Here is a 20,222-nt window from a genome sequence, read left to right as displayed (position 1 = left end):
TGGCATTACAGTCACACTGGCATTCGACAGGTGGTGGTCTCTAAGCTGACCTTCCCCAGTCTGGTGTTGGGGCTACACCTCCCGACCTGTGCAGGCGAGGGATGCTGGGAGTTGTAGTCCCACAGAGGGAGGGTGTTGGAGGGTGTTGTCCATGAGCCTCCAGCGAGTCCATTCATGAGCAGACTTAATTTATAGCCTTTGAAAACACCCTCGCAGATATGAAAAGGAGCAGCCAGGACCTGCGGGGATCCTACAAATGTCCCTCTTGGTTCTGGGACCCGGCCAAACACATCTAGCTGGCCGTGGGCAAGTGTGTGTCCATGGGGCCTGGCTCGTCTCGGTCTCTCTGTGTCCGTGCGTGCGTGAGAGAGGCTGGGCTCTGCAGTCGTCCGCCCAGCCCCATGCTGCTCCTTCCCTGCAGGGCGCCACCCCGAAGGACGGGCCCAGTGCCGGGTGCGCCATTGTGACGGCCCTGCTGTCCTTGGCAATGGATAGGCCTGCGAGGCAGAACGTGGCCATGACTGGGGAGGTGTCGCTGACGGGAAAGATCCTGCCTGTGGGAGGAATCAAGGAGAAGACCATTGCGGTAAGCGGGGGGTGGGGGGTCCAGTGACGCGGGGTGTCGTAAGACTGGAAAGAAACGGGGAAAGGGTTCAAAATAACCCTCAGAACGGAGGCAGCGGGCAACTGCGGCTCCCTAGCCAACGAGGAGGGATGATGGGACTCGCAGCCTGAGGGCCTGTGGACACCCTGCTGCACGTCTGGGCTCATCCTTTCCTTGCAGGCTGTGTTCCCTCCCCAATAATGCAGTGGTGTACCTGAGCCACAACGGGGGGTGCTGGCCTGTTTCAGGTTCCCTCCACAGGTGTCTGCTGGGGTTCTTGCAGGAGGAGCCCAGCGGAAGCTTTTGAGCAGAGTCCTTTAAAAACAACGGGTTTTTTCGCTCGTAGACCTTTCCACATCTTACTACGTTTAGGAGGCAATCCTGTGCGTGTTTAGACAGAAAGTCCTACAATCCTGTGCATATTTAGACAGAAAGAGTCCGACAGCCCTGTGCACGATTAGGCAGAAGAAGCCTGACAGGCCTGTGCATGCTTAGGCAGAAAAAGCCTGACAGGCCTGTGCATGTTTAGGCAGAAAAAGCCCTACAACTCCCAGCATTCCCCAGCAGGCTGGGAGCTGTAGGACTTTTTTTCTGTCTAAATGTGCGTGGGCCCAAGAGTTACCAGAGTAAAACCAGGATACATTAGGCAGCGTGCACCAGATTTCCAAAAGGTCTTTTTATGTACAAGCCAGCCCAATGCAGATGAAAGCAAACCCCAGACACTCCGAAATTCTTGGCTGTGCAGGGACCCCCTGATCCACCTTGGGGGCTTCCAAGGCGGGCCTGATCTGCTTCGGGGGTCCCCCGACCTGCCTTGGCCTTGCGTGGCCTTCCTAAGGACAGGCGGTCTATTGAGGCAGAATCGCCCACCAGCCCTTTCCCATGAGAGCTTCCATGGCACTGGAGCGGCGGTCCAGCCCATCAAATATGGATTTGAGGAAGCGGAGCAGACCCCGACCCCTTGGGGCAGGGGACCCGCAGGCACGACCTGACCGCTCTTTCCCCCTCTCCCTAGGCCAAGCGAGCCGGCGTGTCCTGCATCATCCTCCCATCGGAAAACAGGAAAGACTTCGGCGACCTTGCTGAGTTCATCACAGCCGGACTCGAGGTGCACTTCGTCGAGCACTACAGGGAAATCTTCGACATCGTTTTCCCGGCACTCGATTCCCCGGGAGGGTGAGCAGCAGTGGCGGCTGACCACTTTGTGCCTCCTCCCTGCGGGGTTGGCCTGGGCCCTCCTCCCGACGCCCCAGCTCAGAAGCAAGGAGCGTGGACTCCACTGCTGCCCCCGATCATGGCTCGGTTTGCTGCCGCCTTGGCCACCGAAGCACATTCCGCACCATGTGGCCGAATTAAATGTCTGTCTAGAGGCTTTGCCACGGCCTCCTGCTATTCTTCCGTGGCACAGCCATGGAATCTCTCACGAGATTCACTCTGAAAATCACCAACACTCCCCTGTTGGCCCGTGAGCCAGCTCCCCAATTTAAACACCAGCGTGTGTGCCCATGTCCGGGTCCCCGACCTGAACTTCCCACATATGGCGCTTTCTGCAGGAACTTGGCTCCGGTCGTGTTCGCTCATACGTCCTGTTCTCGATATGTTCGGGGGGCCACGGTTGCTGGGCAGGTCCTGTTGAACGTGTTAAGGGAAGAACGTAAGAGCAAGAGTCCGGGTAGCCCAGCATTCTGTGCGCACAGTGGCCCACCAGCTCGGCCAGGACCCCACAAGCAGGGCATGACTGCACTGAGAGTCCTGTATTGAGCCGGAGGTTGGACTCGAGGGTCTTGCAGGCCCCTTCCAACCTTGCTATTCTATGATTCTGTAGGGATGCCCTGACTTGGAGCCCTGCATTGAGCACAGGGTGGGACTGGATGGTCTTACAGGCCCCTTCCAACCCTACTTTTCTAGGATTCTCTGCAACAGCACCCTCCCACCCTTGTTCCCCAGCAACCAGTGTAGCCTTTTCCAGGGATTGTCTAACCCCTTTTAAAGACATCCAAAGGGGTGGCCATACCGTAGCGATCGCTGTAGTTCAACTGTGCGCTGCGTGAAGGCGGCCTGCTTTAGCTCTGCCCTGCATCTCCCACCCATCCGCTTCACAGGATGACCCCATTGGGGTCTAGGATCTTGAGAACAAACGTCTCCCCCGCCACATCCTCCACACCGGGCATCCTTTTGTACACCTCTCCCACGTCTCCCCTGACCCTCCTTTCCCCCCTTCGCTAAGCAACCCCAGCTGTTGTCACCTCTTCTCTTAGCCCTTAGATCATTGCAGTTGCCCTTTTCCAGCTCTGCATTATCTTTTTTGAGGTGCGGGGTCCAGAACCAGACACAGTACGAAATGTCAGTTAATTTGGCGGGACGTTTTTAGGGTACAGCATGCACTTGTCTTCGGGCACATCGAAAAGACATTGCTGTCCTAAAAGCACCTCTTTCCCCCCTAGCTAGCGATGGCCGACCGTCACGAAATCCGTCCCATTTCTTTTTCGTAGCTTATTTGGGATCTTTTGGTCCATCACCCACAGCGATTTGAGATGATATTGAGTCCTTTCCAGTTCGCCCTGTGCAAACTGCCAGATGAACTGAATGGCACAATCCTAGGCATGTTTAGACTTTTCATAGAATCCTAGAATAGTGGGGTTGGAAGGGGCCTGCAAGACCATCCAGTCCCACCCCCTGCTCAAGGCAGGACTCCGTCAGAGCATCCCTCTAGAATCCTAGAAAAGCAGGGTTGGAAGGGGCCTCCAAGACCATCCAGTCCCACTCCCTGCTCAATACAGGAGCTTTTCCCCATGCTGGCTGGGGAATGCTGAGAGTCGCAGGACTTTTTCTCTGTCTGAACACTCATAGAGTTGTGCCCTAAATCGCCGGCGAAACCCGCACTTCCCGCTCGGCTGAAAAAGAAGATTCCCCCATTCACCCGGGGAGCCAACGTGTTGGGAGGCACTGGGTAAAACGAGGGCCCGTCAAATCACAATTTGGGATCCCCAGAATTTCGTACGCTTTTGAAAGGGGAGACCCACACGACCAGCATCCAGGCCCAGAGCACGTCTCCCTCCGCTGACTGAAGGCGGAAAATATGCCTCTGCGGCAGCCGGCAGCCCTGCGTTCAAAATGGGGCTGTTGGCCTCCGTCGGAAACGCAGGATCACAACGGGCTCCCCTTGCACGTGCTTATTTATTTCACGTCTATACCGCCTAATAGCCAACGCTCCCTTGCCAACCTCCCCTTGCCCCCCTTCGCCCGGCGGCTCAACTTCAGTAGCAGTTTTTCTCCTGGTCCCAATCCTGGGCACTTCCTTGGGACTAAGGAAGCCGCATTGACCTCAATGGGACTGACTCCTGAGTCGACATGAGATCATCCTGGCAGTCCACAAGCCTCGGGCGAGCTCTGTTGGACTTAATAGGGTGCTCCGAAACAACAGCAGGACACTGCAGAGTGGAGGCGGGGCCATTCCGGCCCCTTCGAACCCTACATTTCCAGGATTTTATAGGAATGCTCCGACTTGGAGTCCTGCATTGAGCAGGGGGTCAGACTGGATGGTCTTACAGACCTTTGCTCTGCCCTGCATCTCCCACCCATCTGCTTCATGGCATGACCCCATTGGGGTCTAGCATCTCGAGAGAAGGCAAACGTCTCCCTCTCCGGCTTCTGTTGAGTCCAAGGCGGAATTCTCTGCCATCCCTCTCCCAAGCCAGCGTTCCCCAACCTGGTGCCTGCCAGACATCAGGGCTCGTGGAGGCTGCAGTCCGAAATCAGGGGGGGCAGCTGTAACTGTTGGGGGCTCTGCTCCGGCCACTGCTCCGGCCAGCCTCACGGCCCCACCCTGTCAGGCACAGGTCTCTCGTTGGCCAGCGTGTGCAAAGCCCGTCTGGGGTTTCAACTTGCAAAGCCCGTCTGGGGTTCAAGCGCCCCGGCAAAGGTCAGACTATGGCCTTTGCTACCACAGGAGGCTGGGATGGCCACCAGTTTGGATGGCTTTAGAAGGGGCGAGACAATCCCTGGAGGAGAAGGCTGCATAGAATCCTAGAAAAGGGGGGCTGGAAGGAGCCTGTAAGGCCCTCAAGTCCCACCCCCTGCTCGATGCCGGACTCCAAGTCAGAGCAGCCCTGTAGAATCACAGAACAGTAGGGTTGGAAGGGGTCTGTGAGACCATCCAGTCCAACCCCCTGCTCAATGCATGCTGGGAGTTGCAGGGCTTCTTTTCTGCCTGAACATGCCTAGGGTTGGGCCCAAAATTGCCAGCAAAACCCAAACTGTGGCAGCTTTCTCCTGCTCGGCTGAAAGAGAAGGCTCTCCCAGTCCCCCAGGGAGCCGATGTGGGTCCGCCAAGGGCCTGCCAACTCACAATTCGGGATCCCCTTGATTTTGTACGCTTTCGAAAGCCCCCCCCCCCCCCCAACCAGCATCCAGGCCCAGAGCACGTCTCCCTCCGCTGTCTGAAGGGGGAAAATATGCCTCTGGCAGCAGCCCTGCGTTCAAAATGGGGTTGTTGGCTAGCGGGATCACAACGGGCTCCCTTTGCACGTGCTCATTTGTTTTATCTATTTCATGTCTGTCTCGCCCAATAGCCGAAGCTCCCTTGCCCACCTCCCCTTGCCCCTGCCGCTTAACGTCTTCTGTAGCGGGTTTCCTCCCGGCCCGTCCTGGGAGCCTACTTCCTCGGGAGCAAGCCACACTGACCTCAACAGGACCGATTCCTGAGTCGACAGGCGATCACCCTGGCAGTCCGCGAGCCCTGTTGGACTTAAGAGGGTGCTCTGAAACAACAGCTGGACACTGCAGAGCGCAGGCGGCCCCTTCGAGCCCGACTTTTCTAGGATTCTATAGGGATGCTCCAACTTGGATTCCTGCTTTGAGCGGGGGGCTGGGATAGATGGTCTTATAGGCCCCTTCCAGCCCTACTTTTCTAGGATTCTCTGCAACAGCACCCTCCCACCCATGTTCCCCAGCAACCGGTGTAGCCTTCTCCTCCAGGGATTGTCTAACCCCTTTTAAAGACATCCAAAGGGGTGGCCATCCCGTAGTGATCACTGTAGTTCAACTGTGCGCTGCGTGAAGGCGGCCTGCCTTCGCTCTGCCCTGCATCTCCCACCCATCCGCTTCACAGGATGACCCCATTGGGGTCTAGGATCTTGAGCACACATGCGTCTCCCCCACCACATCCTCCACACCAGGCATCCTTTTGTATACCTCTTCCACGTCTCCCCTGACCCTCCTTCCCCCTGCCCCCCGCTAAGCAACCCCAGCTGTTGTCACCTCTTCTCATAGCCCTCGGATCATTGCAGTTGCCCTTTTCCAGCTCTGCATTATCTTTTTTGAGGTGTGGGGTCCAGAACCGGACACAGTACGAAATGTCAGCTAATTTGGGGGATGTTTTGCGGGTACATCAGAGAGGTCGTTGATGTCCTCAAAGCACCTTTTTCCCCCTTGCCGGTGATGTGCGAATGTGTCGAAATCTGTCCCGTTCCTTCTTCGCAGCCAGTTAGGGGTCTTTCGTTCACTTATCCGCAGTGCTTGGAGAAAGTGGCCTGAATCCGGTCTGGGTTCCCCAGTTTGCAGACTCTGATGGGGCGGGGGGGGGGTTGCCAGTGGCTGCCTCTTATGAAAGAGCGAGGGAAATCCCATGGAAAGCAAATTGCCTTCTGCTCTGGAGGCAATGGACGTTGCGTTCCTATCTAAGCAGTGCCCCAAAAGCAACTAGGGGCCACGGTGGCTTAGTGCTTAAGACGCTGAACTGCAGACCGGAAGGTCGGCAGGACAGCCGTTCGAGACCAGAGTGCCGCGTGACGGAGTGAGCTCCTGTCTTCAGTCCCAGCTTCTGCCAACCTAGCAGTTCGAAAGCAAGAAATTGCAAGTTGATAAATAGGTACCGCTTCGGCAGGAAAGGTAACGGCGTTCCATGCACCTCAGTGTTCAGTCACGCCGGCCACATGGCCACGGAAGCGTCTTCGGACAGCGCTGGCTCGTCGGCTTAGAAACGGGGATGAGCACCGCACCCTAGAGTTGGACATGACTGGCTGGGGACACCTTTACCTTTACAAAAGCAACAGCTTTTTAAAAAAAACCCTTTACAGATGCCAGCTGTGCCAGATGAATTGCCCTGCACAATCCTATACATGTTTAATACATCTGGCTGGGGGACTGTTCATAGAATCCTAGAATGGGGTTGGAAGGGGCCTGTGAGACCATCCAGTCCAACCCCCTGCTCAATGCGGGACTCCAAGTCAGAGCATCCCTATAGAATCATAGACTAGCAGGGTTGGAAGGGGCCCCCTGCACCGTGCAGGAGGTTTTCCCCATGCTGGCTGGGGCATGCTGGGAGGTGTGGGACTTTTTCTGTCCAAACATGCATAGGGTTGTGTGCTAGATAGCTGGCGAAACCCAAACTTGGCCAGCCTTCTCCCACTCTGCTGGAAAAAAAGACTCTCCCAGTCCCCCAGGGAGCTGATGTGTTGGGAGGCACTGGGTCCAATGAAGGTCAGTCAGGTCAAAAGGGGGATTTTTATTTATTTATTATTGCATTTATATCCCGCCCTTATTCCTCTTTCAAGGAACCCAAGGCGGCTTACATGATCCTCCTCCTCTCCCTTTTATCCTCACAATAACCACCCTGTGAGGTGGGTTGGGCTGAGAGTGTGTGACTGTCCCAAAGTCACCCGGTGAGCTTCCATGGCCGAGTGGGGACTAGAACCCGGATCTCCCGGCTCCCAGTCCGTCACTCTCACCACTACACTACACTGGATCCTCACAATTCTGTACACTTTTGCAAGGGGGGCCCCCCAAAAGCAGCATCCAGGCCCAGAGCACATCTGCCCCTGCTGACTGAAGGGGGGAAATATGCATCTGCCGCCAGCCTGCAGCCCTGCGTTCAAAAAGGGTTTTTTTGCCTCCGCTTTATTTAGCCGAAGCTCCCTTAATTAAGCTCCTTTAATTAATTTAGCAGAAGCTCCGACCTCCCAATAGCCAAAGCTCCCCCCCACTTCTCCCTGCCGCTCAACTTCTGTAGCATTTTTCATCTTTTCTCACAGCCCCAATGCTGGGCACTTCCTCACTTAGGACGCCCCATTGAACTCGATGGGGCTGACTTCTGAGGTCACCCTGTGAGTGCGTAGCCCTCAGCGCACTTACTTGGGAGTAAAGCCCACTGAACCCCAGAGGGTGCTCTGGGGCAGTAGAGGACATGGCTTCAGAGCCAGGTGGGGTGGAGGATTGGATGTGCCTCCCCTCCTTGCAGGGGGACATTTCGCCCCCCAGCCCAGAGATGCAGAGGCAGGAGGTCTTTGTCCTGCTCCACATGACATCCTCCAGGGTTTGGGGCCAGTGATGCTGCCGTCCCACGGCAGCATCCAGCGGTCAGTCTCTCTCAAATCTGGCCCCCGTAGAGCCCGCGGCGGACTTCTCCGCCATCTCTCCCACCAGCCAAGGTATTCCTGCCAGCCAGCTTCCCCCAACTTGGTGCCTGCCAGGAGTCTGGTTTCGTGGGAGCTGCAGCCCAACATCAGGGGGGCAGCTGTAACTGTCCTGGGCTCTGCTGTGGGCTCTGCTCCTTCCAGCCTTGCACAGCCCCCTCTTGCCGGGCACGGCTCTCCCCTTGGCCAGTGTTCAAGGGCACAGGCAGCAGCCAGGTAGTCCGTGCCCAAGGGACCGGCAGCCACAAGGCAGGTCCCACATTTTGCTCCCCCCCCCCCCCGCACGCTTGCAGGGAGTTGTGGCATGCAGAAAGAACATCATGTGCTTCCAGCAGAGGTGAGCTGCGAGTGGCACGGAAGTGGGCTGAATGTGACCCGCGCTCTGTGTGATCGCCAAGCCTGGGACTAATCCTGCCCCGTCCCCATCCATGCTGCCTTGGGAGCGGGGTTGGAAGGGGCCTTCAAGGCCATCAAGTCCAGCCCCCTGCTCAGTGCAGGAATCAACACTGCATTCAACCCACCCTGCCGAGCGTGTTCAGAATAAAGCATCTGGCCTTGGCTGCAGCCCTCCCCAGCCATGCACTCTCCAGGTATTGGGAACTACAGCCCCCATTCGCCCCAGCCAGCGGAAACATCTGCTGATGCCCAAAACAAGGAGACCGGCTGGCTTTCATGGAACAGCCTGGAGGGGAGAACGCTTGTTGAGGGAAATGCAGGCCTCTCAAAGCCGCTGAGCTTTTTGGGCCGGGCATAATGCCACTGCCTGAAAGTTGCCCCAGATCCCTCTGCCCCCGGCCGCCTACACCCTCGATCCCCCTGAAGGACGGTGGCCCCCGCCCCGGCACATGGAGCCAATGAGCCCGGTGCTAAGCCAGCACTTCTGCGCCACCCCCCCGGCCGTCTGTCAGGATTCCAGTCCCCTGGCCCAGGAACACGGTGCGTGGCTGGCTGGGCTTTCAAAATGAAGCTTTATTGGGACAAAGGGCCTCAGATGCTAGTCCTTCTTGGCCGCCGCTTTCCTCATGGCCGCCAGGACGTTGCTGAGCTCTTCCCGCTTCCTCTTGGCCCGGATGTGGGTCCCCACCTGTGAGGGGGTAAAGCGGGCCATGGTCAGCGAGGCAAAACCCGGGAGAAGGCCGAGCTAGCCGGTTCTGCTGTGCAGGGGGAGGCTGTGGATTAAGGGACTGCCCCCCCCCCATGCATGAGAGAACCAGAGGGGAAAGGGAGCCTCGTCCTTTCTGATAGGGTGCCAAGGCAGGCCACTGTGTGCACGTGGCCTTCCCGGGGGCCACCCCCTCCCTCCCACCCTGCTGACAGCACTCACCCTTTTCTTGATGAATTTCAGCGCCCGCTTGTCTTTGGAGACCTTGAGCAATTCCATCGCCCGCCTCTCGTACGGTGCGAAGCCGCACACCTCCCAGATCATGTCCCGCACAAACTTGGTGTGCTTGGTAAGGCGCTGGGGGGGGAACAAGCCGCTGAGATGCTGTGCGGAACAGGCCCGGGGCTGGATGGGCCTGATCCAGGAAGCTCAGCAGGGTTGGCCCTGGTTAGTCCTTGGATGGGGGACTGCCTGGGAATCGGGCTTCCTGCATGGAGCAGGGGGTTGGACTGGATGGCCTTGTGGGCCCCTTCCCACCCCATGATTCCATGAGGGCATTTCACCCCTGGTGCCTTCGAGTTCCCCAGGTCAGCGTTCCCCAACCTGGTGCCCTCCAGCTGTGTTGGACGCCAGCGCCCATAATCCCCAGCCACTGGCCATGCTGGCTGGAAATCATGGGCATCATCCGACGCATCTGAATAGCCTCAGGTGAGGGAAGGCTGCACTAGGCCAGGGATGGGCAGAAAGCAGGCGGGCCGAGGTTTAGACTTTCACCTCCCAGCGTTCCTGTGCTGGCAGGGGCTTCTGGGAGCTGAAGACCCGAACTCGGGAGAACTACCTTCTGCCTGCCTCGACTCGGGCTAGGAGGACAGGGCTCCGCTCCCAGGGAGCTTACAGTTGACGGCGGGCAGAGGGGGGAGCAGAGATGCACATGAGCTTTGGGGTGGCCTGGGAATTTGGCTAGAGCAAGGAGGCCATGGGGGGAAGGGGGGCTTTCCTGAGGGCTCCAAAGGAGGGGGTGCCACGAGGGGGGGAGGGGGTCGAGCTGGGGAAACACCGGGCGAAACCTGCCCACCCAGAGGGGGCTCTTTGCCGTGGCCTGACACGGACGGGCATCTGTGGCCCCCCACATGTTCTGGCCTGCAACTCCAGCCAGCACAGGCAATGGGGAGTGCTGGGTGTTGTGAGCCAAAATGTGCTCTAGCTCAGCCTTCCCCATATACGCTGGGGCAACGACTCCCATCGCCCCTGGTCAGCGAGGCCTGGGAAAGGCCAGGCTGACGCGTCGAGCAAGGACTGGCTGAGCGCTCCCCCCATTAACAGCCCTGTCCCCCGAGAGCAGGAAAGGCTGCCAGCCTCCATGACCCAGGGAAGCGCTTCCGAGCCAGACTCCGGACCGCCTCTTTGGCGTCACGCCAGCTGCCCACGGCTGCACTGGCCCATCTCAAAAAGAGGCTGATGCCGATGAATCCAAGACCCTATTATCTGGGGGGAGGCGGTGGCCATCTCCCCAGGCTGGCCGTGATGGCGACGGCATCCTTCCTCTGCCCTCCCCGTCCCCTTTTCCTCGCGGGCCGTGCCATTTTTAGACGGGAGTACCTTAAGCCGCCCCAAAATAATCGAAATAAAGTAGCAAAGGGAGATGCTGGCTGGAAGCTTCAGCGTGCAAAGCTGTGCTTCTCCCCTGCCCCCCACACACGAACGCCGCCTTCCCCAAACATTCAAGGCCATGTGCAAAAACCCCCACATGGGACCTGGGCAGCCAGACGGCTTGAGGATCGCAAATGTCTTCAGTCTGCAAATCAGGAGTAAGCAGGCCGCGTGGAGCCCCCTGCCCCAAATTATATAATAATAGCAATTATTATTATTATTACTCCCAAACTCACCCCACGGCGTCGGCACTGGCGCGGTTTCGAGACGTTCTTCGTCACTTTGTGGCCTTTGTTCAGGCCGACGGCCATCGGGTAGCGGATCGCCATGTCTAGGAGAAGAGGAATGCTGGGAGGGGTCACCCCTCTGGGGCCCCGCATCGCCTCGACCCTCCCTGCGAGCCGCTCAGAGCCCCTGACCCAGGTTTGCCCGCACAACGGTGCTGCGAGGTGGAGGCGGCCGGGCCAAGGGAGGGTGACCGGCTCACAGTCGCCCAGCAGGCTCTCCCGGGCCCGAACCCAACTCCGACCAAGAAACTGAAACCGATTTGCTCAGGTTCTTCGCCCTCTGGGCAATGTACTGGTTTCGAACCAGGCGCAGCCCCAGAAAGCCACCCTCGAGAAATAAAACTGCACAAGCCCCTGCTGAAAACGGTTCGGAAGACCGCGTCCTTCCCACGCTCCAAGATCAGCTTTGGAGGCCCTGCATGGTGGGAGTGGCCGGGTGGGCAGGAGGAACGGGGCCTTCTCTGTGGTGGCCCCTCAACGTGTGGAAGTCTGTTCCAACTGTTGGCTGCCTGCCAGGCCCCATCATTTCAGGCCTTCCGGCAGGCCCCAAAGATTCCCCTGCTCACCTGAGCTCAGGGGCAGGCAGCCTGGCACCCTCCCAGTGTTTGGGACTACACCTCCCAATCGCGAGAATGCTGGGAGCCGTATTCCAAAGCATCGGGAGTACAGCAGGCTGACTGCCCCTGCCTCAGCCTGGAACTGAGTTTGGACTCCGCTGGGGGCCACCGCGCTTATGGCGCTCATACTCTTTTTAGACATTTCTTGCGTGCTGCCCTGGAACAGTTTGCCCTAAAAAGCTGCTTAGGGTGCAATCCTATGCATGTTGAGACAGAAATGAGTCCCACACTTCCCAGCATTCCCCAGCCAGCCAACCTGTTGTAGGACATATTTCTGCCTAAACATGCACAGAATGGTAGGGCTTTTTCTGCCTAAACATGCACAGGATTGTAGGATTTTTTCTGCCTAAACATGCACATGATGGTAGGGCTTTGTCTGCCTAAACATGCACGGGATGGTAGGGCTTTGTCTGCCTAAACATGCACGGGATGGTAGGGCTTTTTCTGCCTAAACATGCACGGGATGGTAGGGCTTTTTCTGCCTAAACATGCACAGGATGGTAGGGCTTTGTCTGCCTAAACATGCACGGGATGGTAGGACTTTGTCTGCCTAAACATGCACAGGACTGTGCCCTCCCAAATAAAATATATATCAGAACTGTATCAAAACAGATCAACTCCACATCTTCTGCCATCCTGGAATACCGAGCCGCAGAAGAACATTTGGCCCCAAAGAATAAAAAGGTATTTGAGAGCCAGTGTGGCGTAGTGGCGAGAGTGTTGGACTGGGAGCCAGGAGATCCAGGTTCGAGTCCCCACTCGGCCGTGGCAGCTCCCTGGGTGACTCTGGGCCAGTCACAGACTCGCAGCCCAACCTACCTCACAGGGCTGTTGCTGTGAGGATAAAATGGAGAGGAGGAAGGTAATGTAAGCTGCCCTGGGCAATTTATTTATTAATTTATAAATAAATAAATATTTGCCGGGAAACCAAAGGGAATTCTGAGAAGGTCTTCTAGGCCCATTCCAGCCCTACTATTCTATGAAGGTGCCCGGCGAGCCACCCTGGAGAGGGTGTTTCATAAGTGGAAAAGCTACACTGGGCGGTTATTACTATTAATTTCTTCTGGTTTCACCACCAGATTGCGGCTGTAGCTGTTTCTTGATGCCATTTGCATCCCGCCTTTCCCCCTCTTTCAGGAACCCACGGCGGCGCACGAAGCCCTCCCATTTCAGCCTCCCCACAACAACCCTGCGAGGGAGGCTGGGCTGCGAGCCTGCGACTGGCTCAGATTCACCCAAGGAGCTGCCACGGCTGAGTGGGGACTCGAACCCAGATCTCCCGGCTCCCAGGCCAACGCTCTCGCCATGACACCACCCTGGCTCTCAAATACCTTTTTGTTCTTCGGGGCCAAATGTTCTTCTGTGTCTTCCAGGATAGCAGCAGATGTGGAGTTGATCTCTTTTGATAACAGTTCTTTTATGTATTTTACTTGGAAGGGCACAATCTTATGCCGCTTTAGGCAGAGATAGTCCTACCCTCCTACGCAGGTGCAGGCAGGAAAAGCCCTACCGCCCCACGCAGGTGCAGGCAGAGACGGGCCTGCCGCCCCACGCAGGTGCAGGCAGGAGAAGCCCTACAGCGGGTTGGCTGCCTGGAGAGCGCTCCAGCCGCTGCACCGCGCTGCCGGCGGCCGAGGTGGGGAGGGCGCCCTGCGCTCAGCGGGGCCCGGGCCGCCACCTTGCGGGCGCCCGGAAGCGTGCGCCCCGACGGGTTTCCCTCGAGTGCCGCCAAGGCCGGGCCCGCTTCCGTCCTCGCGCGGGCGCCAGCCGCCCTCCCGCGGCCCGGGGCCCTGCGGCGGCAGGGGCTCCGACTCCCGTCCACCCAGCCAGCGGGGCCGCGCTGGCCGGGCCGACGGGGCCGCAGCCCGACGCCGCTGCCGGGCCCGCATCAGGGGCCCTCGCCGCACCGGCGGGGTGGAGCCCGGCGGCCTAGCCGAGCTGCTCCGTCCCTCGGCCCGGCCCGGCGGCCTAGCCGAGCTGCTCCGTCCCTCGGCCCGGCCCGGCGGCCCCCAAGCGCCCCCGCGGGAGGATGGCGGCGGATCCCGCCCGGCCGCGGCCCGGCGCTCACCTGCAGCTCCCGCGCGCTCGAGTCCTCACCGGAAGAGGGAAGGAGGCTGCGCGCGCAGCCGCCGCCAAGCCGCGCATGCCCGCTAGCGGCGGCCCGCCGGGCGCCTAGAGCGGCGCCGCGCGGGCGGAAGTTGCCGCGCGCGGCCGCTCCCCCGCTTCCGGCGGCGATGGCGGCGGGCCCGGCGCTGGCCCCGCGCGCGGAGCTGAAGCTGGTGCGGCTGCTGAGCCGCTGCGAGGCGCTGGCGGCCGGCGGGCGGGGCCCGGGCGAGTGGCGGCTGGAGAAGGTCCGAAGCGGGTTCCCGGGGGCGCTGTGGGGCGGGCGGACGCTCGAGGGGGCCCGGCGAGCTGCCCCTGTGGAACGGCTGCCTGGTTGCGCTGCAGCCATGGACGGGCTGCTTCCTGCGGGCCTGGCCCGCGGCTCCTGGCATCCCCGCCGGGCACGCGTGCCGGGGTGATGGGCGCCGCAGCCAGCCGCTCTGGAAGGAGTCAGAATGCTGGGGGCAGTGGCCGCCCCGGCCGCCCGCCTCGCCCCTTGCCTGGCGGGGCTTCCGCACCTGCAGCATTCCAGGCCGGCTGCGCGGCAGGCCGTCGTCCGCCGAGCCCACCCAGCGTCCGGCGCGAGCCGCACTGCAGGGCTGGCGTGAGCCAAACCGCCGCGCAGGGTCGGCCTTGTGTTGCAGCAGGGCCTTTCTGGGCGGTCGAAAGGCTGTTTGCTGAGCCGATATTCCGCGCCTTCCCACGGCGCGAGAGGTCCCCGAGCGGCGCACGGAAGCGGAAGAACCGGCGGTGGCGGAAATGCGGAGCCCGCCGGCCGAGGGCGCGATCCTGTGCGCGTGCAGTCCGAAACGAGCGCGGGGCTCCCGGCATTCCTCAGCGAGCGTGGAGCTGCGCGACTCGCTCCCTCGCCCTGGCGGTGCTGGAAGGGACATTCTCATCTTTGAATGTCGAGTTGGAAGAAAGTCCCGCAAAGGCCGGGCGTTGGCGGTCTTTTCTCTGTCAAAACGTTGGGGGTGCAGTGGTGTTGGGGTAGTTGGCCACCCCCAAATCGGAGGTGGCCAGCTCTCCTGTGCGGGGCCGGGGGAGCATGGACGGGGTCCTCTCCGCCTTGCCTTTGTGGCCAGACAGCCAATTTTGGACGTCTAGCCGCTGCGGGGGGGGGGGGTTGCGTGGCACATAGGAAGCCGCCCCCTATTTGGCCAGTCCGTTTTCAAGCACAGAGGCCAGTGAGAGCCGCGCTGCCTGCAAGGGGAGCACAGCCCCTGGCGACCAGATTCGGCGTACCGGCTCTGACCTCGGTTCCCAGGAACCGAGAAATCCTGTGGCCCTCTAGACGCGTTCCAGTGGCCACAGGATTGCTCCCCTAAAATCTTACAATATTTCACCCCAAATAATCCCTGAGTCAGGAAGGGCCGAAACTTCTCTTTTGACTAGCCGCACGGCAGGTGAGGCTGATGTTCGGTGTAGTGAGTCATGGGGGTTTCTCAGAAAAATCTGAATTGGAACATATCCACTTGGCACTCTGATGCCCTAGAGAGACCTAATTTAGCGTGTTCATATTCCTTGTATTTAGTACACAACACAGCTAAAAAAAAAGTGCCCCATGTTCGTTTCTGGCCCAACGTGCCACCAGCGTTTGCCTTGCGCCGTTCGAGGGGAAAGATTAACGCATGCTGGGTGTGATTCAGACGTTACATGATGTACGCTGAGCAGGGGGTTGGACTTGATGGCCTCGAGGGCCCCTTCCAACCCCACTATTCTATGATTCTGTGATGTCGAAACGGACATGTACTCTCACGTCCTTGCCGCAGAAATTAATTATGGCTTTGGAACGGCCGAATGTGCCCGCTATTAGATTGCAGTTGACAGGAGTGAACGTCCAAAACTGAGATTCTTCTGCTGAAAACGTGGGGAAATGTCTGCCGCGCGTCACTGGGCATGGCCTTCCTCGCGGCTGCATTGGCACGCGGGGGGACGTTCCACCTGTGGAGCTTTCGGCGTCCTTGCAGCTGTCAGAGGAGCAGGAGCCCTCCGAGGCCAGGGGAGTTGGCAACATTCAGCTCTGGAGGGACGTGGAGTCAGAGGCGTGACGTGGTGGTGAACGCCCCTGAGATATGGGCGCATCCGCCGGATTCGGCTTTTGGAAGTGGCGAGTGCCCCAAAGCCGCCTGGAGAACTGGAACGCCAAAATAAATAAGCAGCACGGCGGCAGCTCAAAGCCATGCAGCTGTGCTTGCGTTCAGACCCGAATGCCAGGAACGGGCCGTTTGGGGCAGGTTGCTTTTGCGCCCGGACTGGCTGGGTGACGCAGTTTCACAGCTGGTCTGGTGCACCTGGCCTCGTCCCGGAGGTTTGACACGGCTTCCCAAAGTTCTCGCAGAGTGTGATCAGCTCTTGCCTGCAATCGAGGGATTTTCTCCCCAGCCTTGTAATTTCGGAGGATTCGCCTGTCAGCGGCTGTCAGGCTGAACAAACCGGTGCCGTGGAACTTGCGGCAGTTTTCCTGCCAGTCGCCACTTGGTGTCGCCGTCCATCCAGGCACCGGGCCGCCATTGGTGTTCTGGCCCAGGCTTTCACGGCGCAGCAGGAGGCCTAGAACTTGGGGAGGACTTTGACCACGCAAGGCCTCCTCCTCGCTCCAGTCTCACAGTGCCACGTCGCGAAGGACGCTGACGTGGAGTAGTGGCTGCAGATGTTTGGCCTTGACTGTGGCAAGCCAGGGCCAGAACCCTGCTGGGAAGCTCTGTGCATAGCTGTGAGCGGCCTGTGCGGCTGAGGGGAGGGGTCGGAAGGCTTTCAAGAAAGCAATGGTAGCGATTTCCCGGCATCGTCAGACTCCCTTGCCAAAGACTCCTGAGCAAACGTAGCAGCAGACGTAGGGTTGGGAGGGGCCAACAAGACCCTCGAGCCCAACCCCCTGCTCAATGCAGGAAGCCGAGTCAAAGCATCCCAATAGAATCATAAAACAGTAGGGTTGGGAGGGGCCGACAAGACCCTCGAGCCCAACCCCCTGCTCAATGCAGGAAGCCGAGTCAAAGCATCCTATAGAATCATAGAACAGTAGGGTTGGGAGGGGCCGACAAGACCCTCAAGCCCAACCCCCTGCTCAATGCAGGAAGCCGAGTCAAAGCATCCCTATAGAATCATAGAACAGTAGGGTTGGGAGGGGCCGACAAGACCCTCGAGCCCAACCCCCTGCTCAATGCAGGAAGCCGAGTCAAAGCATCCCTATAGAATCATAGAACAGTAGGGTTGGGAGGGGCCGACAAGACCCTCAAGCCCAGCCCCCTGCTCAATGCAGGAAGCCAAGTCAAAGCATCCTATAGAATCATAGAACAGTAGGGTTGGGAGGGGCCGACAAGACCCTCGAGCCCAACCCCCTGCTCAATGCAGGAAGCCAAGTCAAAGCATCCTATAGAATCATAGAACAGTAGGGTTGGAAGGGGCCGACAAGACCCTCGAGCCCAATCCCCTGCTCAATACAGGAATCCAATTCAAAGCATCGGTTAAAGAACAGAGTGCAGAATATAGAAATAATTGGGGTCCCACAAGGATCTGTATTGGGACCGATGCATTTTAACTTGTTCATAAGTGATCTGGAGCGAGCGGTGAGGTGGCCAAGTTTGTGGACGACACCAAATTATTTAGGGCGCTTAAAGCAGAAAGGGATTGTGAGGAGCTCCAAAAGGATCTCTCCAAACTGGGAGAAGGGTCATTCACATGGCAAACGCAGTTCAATGTGAGCAAGCGGGAAACGATGCACGTTGGGGCAAAAAGCCCCAACCACGTCTACGCTGATGGGATCTGAGGTAGTTGTGACTGACGAAGACAGAGATCTTGGGGTTGTGGTAGACAACGTCAGCTGTGGAAAAGGCCAATCCCATGTTGGGCAGAATTAGGAAAGGGGTCAAAAATAAAACTACCAATATCTATGGTGCGACCACACTTGGAATTTTGATCTGATCGCTGCGCCTCAAAAGGATGTTGCGCAGTCTGAGGAAGGGCCGAAAGGGGCAACTGAAATGATCGAGGGGCTAGAGAAAGGTTCGGACATCGGGGGCTGTGTAGCTTAGAACAACAGTGAGGGAGGGGAGATACGACAGAGGTGTACGAAACAATGCCTGGGGTGGAGACAGCAGAGAGGGAGATGGTTCTTTCCCCCTCTCATCATGCTCGAGCCCGTTGGGTTCATCCCATGACGCTGACGGACAGGAGACTCGGGACAGGTCAAAGGAAGGCCTTTTTCCCCTAGCGCAGAGTTAACCTGTGGGATTCACTTCTGCAAGATGCAGTGATGTTCCCCACTTTGCGTGGCTTTGGAAGGGAGTCGGACAAATTCCCGGAGGAAAAGGCGATCAACGGCTACTGGTCCCGATGGCTCTATGCCACCTCCAGTATGGTGTACACTCCCGTCTTGCTTGTGGGTTTCCCGTGGGCAGTTGGTTGGCCACTGTGTGAACACAATGCTGGACTAGAAGGAGCCTTGGTCTGACCTAACATTCTGTAACCCAGGTATTACAGCGCCTAGCATCCCCCAGCCAAGGGCAGGCTGCCCGAACCTGTCTTGGAGGGCGGTTGTGAGTCTGAGGAGTCTAAATGGCTGCTGTGTCTTTACAGAAACATTTTCCTTCCACCCTCCAGCCCCAAAAGGCTCTCGGAACAGCTTCAATCAGCCTGACTGAACACAAAACGGTCCAGCTTGCAAGACGCAAATGGGAAAGGGAGGGGGAGGGCAGAGGAAAACACGCAACCTCAGCTCCCAGTTCCATGGGAGGTCTCGCAGTGGCAGGCTGGGATGGAATGGACTGCCTCCCATCAGCTTGTTTCCCTGGGAGTGGAGCAGGACGGCTCAGGGCAGTTTTTCATGAAATCCTAGAATAGTAGGGTTAGCAGGGGCCTGTAAGCCTGTTGAGTCCAACCCCCTGCGCAATGCAGGACTCCCAAATCAGAGCATCCCTATAGAATCATAGAACAGTGGGGTTGGAAGGGGCCTGTAAGACCATCCAGTCCAACGCCCTGCTCGGTGCAGGACTCCAAGTCAGAGCGTCCCTATAGAATACTAGGGTTGGAAAGGGCCTGTAAGACTATCCAGTCCAACCCCCTGCTCAGTGCAGGAATCCAGGTCAGAGCGTCCCTATAGAATAGAAGGGTTGGAAGGGGCCTGTAAGACCATCCAGTCCAACCCCCTGCGCAATGCAGGAATCCAAGTCAGAGCATCCCTATAGAATAGTAGGGTTGGAAAGGGCCTGTAAGACCATCCAGTCCAACCCCCTGCGCAATGCAGAACTCCCAAGTCAGAGCATCCCTATAGAATCATAGAACAGTAGGGTTGGAAGGGGCCTGTAAGACCATCCAGTCCAACGCCCTGCTCAATGCAGGAATCCAAGTCAGAGCATCCCCATAGAATCATAGAAAAGCAGGGTTGGAAGGGGCCTGTACCCCTTCATGGATCACTGCCTTGTTGTGGCGAAGGGTAACTCAGTGAAGCCATAAGCTATGCCGTGCAGGGCCACCCAAGACGGACAGGTCATGGCAGAGAGTTCTGACAAAATGTGGTCCACTGGAGAAGGAAATGGCAACCCACTCCAGGATTCTTGCCAAGAAAACCCCATGGAACGTATCACAAGGCTAAAAGAGATGACGCCGGAAGATGAGCCCCTCAGGTCGGAAGGTGTCCAATATACTACTGGGGAAGAGCAGAGGGAATTTCCAAGTAGCGCCAGAAAGAGTGAAGCGGCTGGGCCAAACCCGAAAGGACACTCAGCTGTGGATGTGTCTGGTGGTGAAAAGAAAATCCGATGCTGTAAAGAACAATATTGTTTAGGAACCTGGAATGTCAGATCAATGAATCAAGGTAAGCTGGAGGTGGTCAAACATGAGATGGCAAGATTGAACATCGACACCTTGGGAATCAGCAAACTAAAATGGACAGGCATGGGCGAATTTAATTCAGGTGACCATCATATCTACTATTGTGGGAAAGAATCCCTTAGAAGAAATGGAGTAGCACTCATAGTCAACAAAAGGGTGGGAAAAAAAAGGGTTTTTTTCCCGCCTCCCAGCTGAGCAGAGCAGAGCAGAGCAAGCTGGTCCAGGGACTACAGAAGCAGGCAAGCTCCCAGAGAGCGAGCAAACAGGGGGAGCAAACAGGAGTTGGCCAGGGGAGTTGCAGTGGCAGAAGAGACAAAGGAGACAAAGGAGACAGAGGCTAAGAGGTAAGTGGGTTGCAGGAAGCCCAGGGCGCTGCCCTTTATCCTTCTGACTGGCTGTGAGCTCACCAGGAGCTTCTGAGAGCTCCAACTGAATTGGAGGGGTGTGGCCTGAGTACTCCCAGCAGCTGACTGGGCGGGAAGCTTCAGTCTGTTTCCCGCCTCCCAGCTGAGCAGAGCAGAGCAGAGCAAGCTGCTCCAGCTGGTCCAGGGACTACAGAAGCAGGCAAGCTCCCAGAGAGCGAGTGAACAGAGTGAGTGAACAGGGGGAGCAAAC

The 20,222-nt window shown here is 58.1% G+C and overlaps 3 protein-coding genes across 8 annotated transcripts in view; 2 read left to right on the top strand and 1 right to left on the bottom strand.

The window, feature by feature from the left end:
* Window positions 1–13,173, top strand: part of LOC146334030 (lon protease homolog, mitochondrial-like) — a 38,589-nt gene extending 25,416 nt beyond the window's left edge. The window contains exons 20-22 of the mRNA XM_084824901.1: window positions 422–586; window positions 1,620–1,780; window positions 12,810–13,173. Of these exons, the coding sequence (XP_084681027.1) occupies window positions 422–586; window positions 1,620–1,780; window positions 12,810–12,981 (498 nt within the window). The 3' untranslated portion in view covers window positions 12,982–13,173. The remainder of the gene's footprint in view (window positions 1–421; window positions 587–1,619; window positions 1,781–12,809) is intronic.
* On the bottom strand, window positions 8,966–13,829 carry LOC146334029 (large ribosomal subunit protein eL36-like). Its single transcript, XM_084825177.1, has 4 exons — window positions 13,741–13,829; window positions 11,005–11,099; window positions 9,341–9,475; window positions 8,966–9,100 (listed from the first exon to the last, which is right to left on the bottom strand). The coding sequence occupies exons 2-4, from the start codon at window positions 11,095–11,097 to the stop codon at window positions 9,011–9,013; spliced, it is 318 nt and encodes a 105-aa protein (XP_084681303.1). The 5' UTR covers window positions 11,098–11,099; window positions 13,741–13,829; the 3' UTR covers window positions 8,966–9,010.
* Window positions 13,148–20,222, top strand: part of LOC146334028 (vesicle transport protein USE1-like) — a 24,029-nt gene continuing 16,954 nt past the window's right edge. For 2 of the 6 annotated variants that reach the window (XM_084825173.1, XM_084825171.1), the window contains exon 1: window positions 13,148–14,023. In XM_084825173.1, the coding sequence (XP_084681299.1) occupies window positions 13,907–14,023 (117 nt within the window). In that variant the 5' untranslated portion in view covers window positions 13,148–13,906. Of the gene's footprint in view, window positions 14,024–19,590; window positions 19,952–20,222 lie in introns of those variants that run through there. The other 4 variants (XM_084825172.1, XM_084825174.1, XM_084825175.1 and 1 more) reach the window with 3 other exon arrangements.

The sequence above is a fragment of the Heloderma suspectum genome, chromosome W (genome assembly GCF_057233095.1).
Source record: "Heloderma suspectum isolate Gila_16-S chromosome W, 16-S_ref, whole genome shotgun sequence".
In the NCBI taxonomy this organism is placed as follows: Eukaryota; Metazoa; Chordata; class Lepidosauria; order Squamata; family Helodermatidae; genus Heloderma; species Heloderma suspectum.
This window is presented reverse-complemented; position numbering and strand designations above follow the sequence as displayed.